Below are 9,580 nucleotides of genomic sequence, written 5' to 3' on the forward strand. Positions count from 1 at the left end.
GTGTGTGTGTGTGTGTGTGTGTGTGTGTGTGTGTGTGTGTGTGTGTGTGTGTTTTGCATGTAACTTTGTTGCTTACAGAAAATTCCTTTCTTGTGATTCATGGGAAATATAGAACCCAGGAAGGAAATGTAACAATGTTTCTGAAAGTTATGGGAAATGTTAGCCAAGCCTTAGATAAGAATCCTTCTCTTCAGTTTTAGCCTTGCAACCACCTCAGACGAGTATAACAAACTCGGAGGAGTAAGCCAAAACTGTCCTGCAGTGAGGATGCTAGAAGAGGTACAGCATAGGAGGCTAGCGCAGGGGTGTAGTGCAGGGAGGCAGGGGTGTAGCTCCGGGTAGAGTAGCTTAGCCTGGGAGGCTGCAGTTGGAATCAGGATTGCTACATCTGACATGCTGTTACTTCTCAAGTTCCTAATGAAGCTTCATTTTCTCATCATCCCTCTTAGAGACCTGTGGGTCTTACTAGGAACCTTGTGGTTTGAAGGGAGGTCACTTCAGTCCCTGTTTTAGTCGGCTGACTGGGTGAATACAGCATGCAGCACTTAGGGCTGACCAAGTGCTGAGTGATGGGTTTGTGGGTTTGTCCTCCGCTATAAGTAAAATGAAGAGTTTGTAACTGAACCAGCTGTAACAAAATTATTCTTAAAGTGCTACTGTACATCTGCTTGTGTGTCTTTGGAAACTGATTTGGGTCTGTACCTTTCTGCACATTTTATAATAAGGGCCAGATTTCAAACTACCTAACACAGACTGGAGTGCTGATTTCATGCAGTCTTAGATCTTCTCACATTTTTCTTAGGCAACAGTCAGGCTGGCCTCACAAATTTAACTGCTGTATGTCTTGGCCATTATTTCCTCTAGCTAACAAGTGGCTTATCACAGGTCAACATTTAGTTTTTACATCAAAGGCTGGTTACGTGATGAGTTAGGCTTCTCATTAAACACCGAGTCTTGCTCTGATCAGATCATTTTCTGTAGCTTCCACAAAGTCAAATTGCTAGTTAGTATGCATAAGTACAAAATAGAGGTATTTCTGTGTAAATGATTATTTTCTTTGTTCATTAGTGTAAATTGTCTCTGAGGTCTCACAGAGCATTATATCTGGGAGTTGACTGTAAACCTTGGGAAGGGTCCGTATCAGTCCTATACCCCTCTTAGCATTGCATTTCTACCCCTCAGCACACAGCCTCACACATCAGACTCAGGCAGCTCCTTGGCTTCCTGCGTGTCCTCAGAGACGAACCTGGAGTTTTAGAACTGAGTTTCTCAATTATTGTACACGTGCCCAAGGACAGAAGTTAGAGATGCTTGCTGTCCATTGATAAGGCCTCTTATATTTTCATGTCTCTAACATGAGTTTCATTTGGATGAAACTTAAATAGGACGAAACTCCTTAGTAAACTAATGTGCTATATGCATACAAGATTTTTACCTATAAATTCATTCCACATTTTAGATCTCAGAAAATATAATTTATATGCTGACCAATGCCTTGAAAACAAAATTCTCCTGTAAGGATTATGGTCATTGTTTTATTCTTGGGAAAATCTATTTACATATTTTAGAATTTTTTTCAGGAATATACACATAAAAATAAATTTCTGATGACTCTTATATCCACTGTATCATCATCCTGTTAGCCTAAAAAAAAAAAAAATACAAATATTATGCAAGACCTTGAATACATGTCTCTAAAAGTTCAAATACATTCACATGGAAATCCTTGCATATGGCACACAGCTAGTATTCACATTAATATTGTAATGAACTTTCAAAATTACATAGGTTTTCCAATTTTCTTTTAAATATTTGACTATTCATTTTTAAAACACAAATGATAAACATCTTTGCTTTCTTAAATTATCCAATTATAGCTGGGACACACAGACACAGAGCATTGTTGCAAAGTTTAAGCAGAGATTGATGTTAATAGGTACATGATTCTCTTCGGCAAATCAGACCAATTTAAGCAACTCATCTAGTTTATAAATTGCAGAATATCCCTCGTGTACTATTTTTCTCAGTTGTATTCATCCTCATTTCCTTAATTAAAAACTGTAAATGCTTATTTCAGACTGCTTTTTTATCCACAGTTAGTACTTTTAAGTGGGAGAGTATGCATATGCTTATATTGAAGTACAGTTTCAAAATAAGTTAAGGTTTAGGCAATGTTCACTTTAATTCTTTAAATTTCAGTGTATTTGAAGAAACTGACACAGATTTACAAGAGCTTCAGGCCTCAATGGAGCAGCTTCTTAGGGAGCAACCAGGTGACGAATACAGTGAGGAGGAAGAGTCTGTCTTAAGAAGCAGTGATGTGGAGCAGACAGCAAGAGGGACAGGTGCCCCAGATGAGGAGGACAACCCCAGCAGCGAAAGCGCCCTGAACGAGGAGTGGCACTCAGGTGTGTGCTCTCGGCTGCTCACGCCTCTCTGTCCCTCTGCTCAGAAGTTTATATAGGAGATGGGTTCCTGGTGTCTGATATGGACATGTCTGACCTTACAGCTGATGTGTACTTCTGTCTGTCCTGTGCTCACTGTGTGTTCCACACGGATGTACCAACAGCTTCCCAGTTCTTCCTGTTAAGTGACATCTGCAGTGTTTTCACTCTGCTTAGGTCCCTTTTCTGGACTTTTCTAGTAATAATGCTAATAATTTAGTTTTGGCATGTGTGCTGCTTGGCTCGTCTGCATCTGTGTGTCTTTGCAGGTTTTGTTCCATGTTTGTCAAGCCTTCATCATAGGTTTGGTTGCTTCATTTCAGAACATTGAAATGTGCTTTTTCCATTTGTTTCCAAACTAACATTTAATAGTGAGGTTTCTGGGAATCTTTCAGTAGTAACCTGATTTACTACTTATGTCTTTAAAGAAACAAATCTCAAAGTAAGATCCTGGGTAAGACACCTTTATATGTGCTTTGATGTCCAGATACCCTAGTGAATTCTGCTGATATCGAAGGCAGAAGAATACAAGAAGCCATAATTGACTTGTCATTGATGCTAGTCTATTATTATAAAGTTACTTTTATTCATAAAGTACCTCTTTTGTTTCTTTTAGATAATAGTGATGCCGAGACTACTAGTGAATGTGAATATGACAGTGTCTTTAACCACTTAGAGGAGCTAAGACTTCACTTGGAGCAAGAAATGGGCTTTGAAAAGTTCTTTGAGGTCTATGAGAAAGTAAAGGTGTGTAAACTTAGACTCTCTCTCGTGAATGTGCTGCTGAAGAGAGGGAGGTGCTGGCTGTCTTTATCACTCACTTCATTACTGTCAGATCTCTCCATGCACACTGAAGGCTCCGCTTACTATTAAAATTTAATTGCATCATTGCTCCTGCTCGTTCTTCCTGCCTCTTTCATTTGGGCCTCCTCCCAAATTCACCGCCTCCTCATCTTTAACCACTGATGTTAACCATACATAGAAAACACTACACACATGTATCAATGGGGGCCGCACTTCCCATGATGGCTTATTCTCTGTATTTTAGCTTTAGCTTTGTGTAATGGTCTCCTGCTATTGTAGAGACTGTGGTTACAATGGTAAGTACTTAGATGTAGTTAGGAATGAGGCTACTTTAAGAAAGTGGTAGTAGTGGGTTTTCTTCTAAGATCCCTGATGCCACCAGCTGCGCATAGTGGCTAGGTTTTTAGTACTAGTCATAATTTCCTCCGTGTTGAGCAGGCCTGGAGTCTAATTAGACAGCTGTTGGTTACCAACAACAACAAGATGTAAGTGCCACTCTTACACTTTTTGGACTGCTAGCTGTGCCGGTCATTATTACGGTTCCTAGGCTAGCATTGATTGCTTCTCTCCCTTAACAGCTTCCGTATTAACTTACACTTGGTAATTTGGCATAGGCTATTCATGAGGATGAAGATGAAAATATTGAAATTTGTTCAACAATAGTTGAGAATATTTTGGGCAGTGAGCATCAGCATCTCTATGCCAAGATTCTGCATTTAGTCATGGCAGATGGAGCCTATCAGGAAGGTAAGGCTTTCTTATGTCTCCATGTTTTAAACAAATGCGAGAAGAAGAAAAAAGATGGCAAATGTGAGATGAGACTCTCATCAAGTGGGCTTTGATGAGGTCTGCTAGAGCCTGTCTGATACTTTGAAGCAACTATGAAGTCCCACTGCCCTATCACATGATCTTGCTGCCGTAGCTTCTTTAAGGCACTGTCCTTTAGATTGTAGTAAGGTTTGAGTGAATTTTAATGCCTTACTCATGTATGTGGGTATTTTGCCTATATGTATGTGTGTGCATCTGTGTGTGCATTTCCCACAAAAGCCATCTGAGGCCACCAGATCCCCTAAAACTGGTGTTACAGATGTGTTGAGCCACCAAATGAGTGTTGAGAATTGAACCCTACTCTTAACCATTGTGCCATCTCTCCGGCCCTTGAATAAAAAGTTTTAAGTCTCCTAATTGAAAGCTCAAGCTCTAGAAATTAGAATAATTCTCATCAATGATGTACCATTAAACTGTTTTGCAGAGAAAGAAAATATAAAATTCTGAGCATGAATTTATTTGTAACATGGTTGCCAAAATTAATACATTTACTTTAAAGACTTAATTTGTAGACCCAAAGAGGATTTTAAATATTGAATTTAATTTTAACAATGCAATTTTTATTAAAATATATTTATATTCCCTCTTGTTTAAAAAAATTAAAATCACTTTAAAAAATGTATCCAAGTATAAAAATTAAAATAAGTTTTAAAAATATTTGAGAAAGCAGCATATTAGATAAGCACAAAAGTAGAGACGGAGTAAAAACCTGACAACGTTAAGAAGGTCTCCATTGTGAAAACTGGAAAACGTTACAGTGACAAAGGAAACCAGACTCTGCCGTCAGAGTCTGCAAGGCAAAGCGCACTTGGTTCCTTAGAGGTCAGCAGTCTGTGCTGGAGACAGTTCTGGGGATCTCTTTCCTATCTTGGCTTTGTTCTTGTTTGAGACAAGGTCTTGCTGCACACTCTGGGATAGCCTCAAGCTCATGCACCTCCTGCCTTCCTCCACCACCATGTCTAGCCAACTTTCATGTAGTTCCTTAAAATTCAGTTTAATACTGATCCCTTTAAGAAGAGAAAGGGTTTTTTTTTTTTTTTTTCTCCCAAGAACAACAGAATCAAAAGGTCTATAGATCTCACTACAACTAAAGTGTTAAGACTTTGAAAATGTCCTTTGGTTATATTACTATAAAATAAGTGTTTTATTTTCTGAAATGATAAAAGATTACTTGATCATTAAGATGAAAGTCTCTAAGTGGTATCTGAAACTTTCAGGTTCCTGATTTTACTGAGATCTTAAACTCCATCTGTACTATACGGAGATGAGAAATAGCCTGTAGCTTTTGGATTTCATAGGTTGTTTCTCATATCATTGTGTAAGCTAACAATAGCACAAGGCCAGAGAATGATTCCATTTCAAGGTATCTGTGGTGAGATCTAGCCAGTTGTAGTCTCATTCGACTGCTTCTTCCTCAGGCAGCTCTCCACAAGTCTTGTTTCAGTGGCGCTTTCCACAAGAGCCGGCAGCCGTGTGCTCAGGCTGCCGTATTGCTTGTCAAGTGTCCGGAAAGCTTTTCTTTTGCGTTGCCCCTTCAGTGGAGAGCAGTAACAGTCAAGTGAGCCACAAGGTAGAATTGGCCCAGCTGAGTGGTTTCTAAAGGGCGCCTGTCTTCACAGAAGCCCATTCACCTACAGGGCCACAAGCTAGGCTGGGCCATACGAGCCCTCAAGAAGAATGGTCAGCTTGGCTGTGGTAAGCAGTGGAAACAAAAAGGACAGAGCCTGTCTGTAATCTCTTCAGCCTGGGGAGAAAATGGAAAGCAGTTTTAATAACATACTTTAACTTACTGATAGAGCTACTGAATAAGCTCCTGTAAAATATACTATCTGAGTAGAAGCTACCACACCATGTTAAGCAGTAGACGGTTAAGTGCTAGGTAGTCACCGGGTTAAGAATAAAGGGGGCCTTCTTGTATGGAGCGATTGGATCTCAGGTCAAGCAGTCTTATGTATAGCCTTGTTTTAGATCAGATCTCAGTCAGGTCATGGACGTGATGCTTACTTATACACTTTTATTCTCTATGGCAAAATTTGATTTAGCTCATTAAAAGTAAAACCAGTAAGAGGCATATTAAAAAGAAGATTCTCTTGAAAGACTGTCTCACAAGTGAGGTGAAGAGGAAAACGTGCAACTGGCGGTCTCTGCATATGCCCACTTAGACAGGTGCACTGGCACACACGAACCTGCTCTCATGCATGTACCCACACCACAAACAAAAGTTTAACTTTTTAATGATTGCCTAATGTCATTTCTGTTTAATTTCACTGTAAATTGTCTGAGTCCCCCAGAATGACCTCAGTTGTTAAGCTCACATGATAACTGTTACAGTGTAGGTTTGGCAAGCATTAATAACTATCTCTGCTGGTAAAATTAAACACTACCTAGCCTATAGATAGCTGCTTTCCAGAGTCAGAGGTAGTGATTTTGTAGGTTACTTCAAACTGTTTCCAGGAGTTTCTTCACAAAAGGAGACTGAATGTAGTGTGGCCATTGGAGGATTGGCGGAGACTACCAAGTCCTCCCACTGAGTATAGCAGACCAAGCATGGGACTTTTTTTCAATGTACCTTTCCTTCACACCCATTTTAGATGAAATTTTATATTGTGTTTATATGGTGAAATTCTATACAGCTATTCAAATAAATGAACCAAATCTTCAGCTATCAATATACATAAGCCCCCAAACCTAAGTTAAACAAGTCATATGTGATATGACTTATGTGACATCTAAAACAATCCTATTTACTTTTGAATATGCTTAATAACAGTGAAAAAGTGTAAGCAAGAATAATATACATCAATTTAGTGTCCTTAGAAATGTCCCTAGAAAAGGAAAAAAGGCAGCAAAGTGAAAAAGTATACTGCTTATAATATTCGTTTTCTTAAATATCAAAATCAGTAGGGCCAAAAGCTAACCTTTGTTTGTTCTAGGTAGGCATATATGTGTTCATTGCTTTCCTGATTATCTGAAGCAATGTATAACTCTAAAAATGAGTGAATTCTAAGACAGAGTGCTGTGGGATACTGGTAGCAATCAAAGTATGTGTAAGTTGCATGAAGCACTTCTGTCACTCTGTGGAATGAAACAGTGATGACAGGGTCCAGGTGGGTCCTGCAGAAGAAGACATCCTGTATAGAAGGGTGCAAAACATCACAGTAAAGAAGATGAGTGAAGACTGGTAACTAACTCCAGGAATATTTCAGATACTTCGATGGCCTAGAGATTAGAAGGTTTGTGGACATATTAAGTAAGTAGGGTGTGAGCAGAAAGTAGGGGCTGTACAGAGCGCAGTGCTTGATAGGATGCTGGGATTTACTGCGGTGCAGAAGTGATAAGCAAATCAGTGGGCTAACTTCATTCAAGTGTCCTAAGAATAAACATTCTTGTGATTATGTAAATAAGAATGGCTAATGTATTATATCATACTCATAAAATGGGATGGTGTGCAGACATTGAAGCTACATGGAATAGATACATTATTTGTCCTACAATATTCTATTGTGAGGTTTTCATCATACAAAGAAGTTGAACACTATAGTGGTACCTGGCATACCCACCGCAGAGACTCTACCATAATCTTGCTTTTCATATCACTGTACTTCTTTCTTTATCTTTCTGTTGGGTATCTTATGTGGAAACTTCATGTCCCAAGCCTGCATCTTGGTCTAATTTTCCTAGTTATTTGTGATTCACAAGGCAATCTGAGGATTTATATGTACATAATTGTAACACTGGTTGTCTGTGAAATTTTGTACCTTGACTCTTTGTAATACTGTCTGGATGGTGTACGATGAATATGTGCTATTATAACAAAATTATATTTAATGTTGAACTAATCTTTAGAGAGGAAAACTGCTTTTTATAAAAATATAGATACTGCTTGAATTAAAATGAAGTTAATTATTTCTTTTCTTTTTTCTACAGATAATGATGAATAATCCTCAGGATTTAATAGTCAACTATAAGAACACATTTGAGTGTAGCTCATAATACAAGTTTCCTGGGAAATAGAGATTATTTATGAGAAATACCAGATTTAAGACAGGCATGCTTGTTGCATGAAAAAATTGAGAAGTGTGATTTTGATTTTTTTTCTCACATTTTATCTATCTTATTTTGTTTATTGGACTCTACAGCTGACTTCCATAGAATGTATGTTTCTTTAAATCACCTCACCAGAGCATTGACTCAGAACTGGAAATTTACCATGCAATAAGAAACTACTTTTAGCAACTGCCTTTCTGTGGAAGAGTTGCCTTTATCAAAAAGGCCTGCTTTTGGTGTTTCATTTAAATTTCAGCATGACTTCTTTTTTCTGTCTAGCATTTTTCATCCTGGCTAGCAGTTTTGCATTAAATAATTCTTGTCAAGGGCTCTATTCAAATCTCTACATTTAGAAGATGAAATTTTAGCCTTGAAATTTATATTCTCGAGTTATTTTCAACCACTGGGTCTCCCTGAGCTAGCCCAATGGAAGCAGGCTGTAGAAGCTATCCTAAACATCATGGAAAGATTTCATTTTGAAGGAAGAGCAAGCTTATATTTCCTGATACTTAAAAGTTCCCTAGTTCTTGTATTTCTCTTTATGACCAGAAATGTTGTATGTAAAAATCAGGCTATAAATGTAAACCTCGCATATAGCATCGAATTGCCCCTTTGGTTTTTAACTCCTCGCATACATGTGTCTCAGTGGTCACCTGTGTTAAAAAGGAGAGAGGGGCCTTTTTCTTTTGGCACTGTGACAGTTTCGTAACTACTGTGGGGAAATGTTTGCCTATTATTTTCAGTGTGAGGATTTAACCAGGTCATTGCAATGATGGTCACATAGTTTCAGTTATGTGAACCTATGTATAGAAACAGTTATAGTTTCAGAATTTGCCAAGTATTCATGGTGTCATTATCTACAGTCCAGATGTTCCTAATAAAATAAAAGCAGAAATGTGTGCTTTTTGGCACCAGTCGGCCTGATTGGTGTAACCTGTCACCTGAAACATGGAATCTTACCTTGTAGCACTATTAGTACTGTATTGACTTTATTATGTATATTATTTCTAACATCCAAAAGTAAATAGTTGATTTTTATATTTTTATTTTGTACTATTAAAATTTTATTATGTACCTGGAGTATATCTGTTGTCCTTATTAACACTATTCTCAATGTCTTCATTGTCTTAAGGGAGACTCAAAATGGCAGGGTTATGTGCAGAGGAAGAGATTACATCTGGAAGCATGATGCCAGGCAGTAGATGGGGCTGCACTTGGGCTTTTAAGCAACCCTCCCCTGAAGTTACCTTAATCTGCAAGAGCCCTTGGCAACCTTAAGGACCCCTTAACAGGCCCCGCCTCCCAAGGCCACACCTCCTCACCATCACCCTGTCAGCATATGGACTCTTGGACACTCAGACCATCTTCCACCCAGAGCACATACTTAGAAAATATGTGCCAGAAAACAGTGCGTTCTGAGTGTTGTCTGAGATGAAATGAAAGAAAGCAGGTTTATC

General features: G+C 38.5%; 1 protein-coding gene across 11 annotated transcripts in view; it reads left to right on the plus strand.

The window, feature by feature from the left end:
* The window catches only part of Nek1 (NIMA related kinase 1), a 115,643-nt gene extending 106,440 nt beyond the window's left edge, over nucleotides 1–9,203 (plus strand). For 7 of the 11 annotated variants that reach the window (XM_034520356.2, XM_076914175.1, XM_076914172.1 and 4 more), the window contains 4 exons: nucleotides 2,200–2,408; nucleotides 3,061–3,191; nucleotides 3,863–3,995; nucleotides 8,004–8,164. In XM_034520356.2, the coding sequence (XP_034376247.1) occupies nucleotides 2,200–2,408; nucleotides 3,061–3,191; nucleotides 3,863–3,995; nucleotides 8,004–8,017 (487 nt within the window). In that variant the 3' untranslated portion in view covers nucleotides 8,018–8,164. Of the gene's footprint in view, nucleotides 1–2,199; nucleotides 2,409–3,060; nucleotides 3,192–3,862; nucleotides 3,996–8,003 lie in introns of all 11 variants that reach the window. The other 4 variants (XM_076914180.1, XM_076914181.1, XM_076914173.1 and 1 more) reach the window with 1 other exon arrangement.
* Nucleotides 9,204–9,580: the final 377 nt, after the last annotated feature.

This window comes from Arvicanthis niloticus, chromosome 16 (genome assembly GCF_011762505.2).
Source record: "Arvicanthis niloticus isolate mArvNil1 chromosome 16, mArvNil1.pat.X, whole genome shotgun sequence".
NCBI lineage: Eukaryota > Metazoa > Chordata > Mammalia > Rodentia > Muridae > Arvicanthis > Arvicanthis niloticus.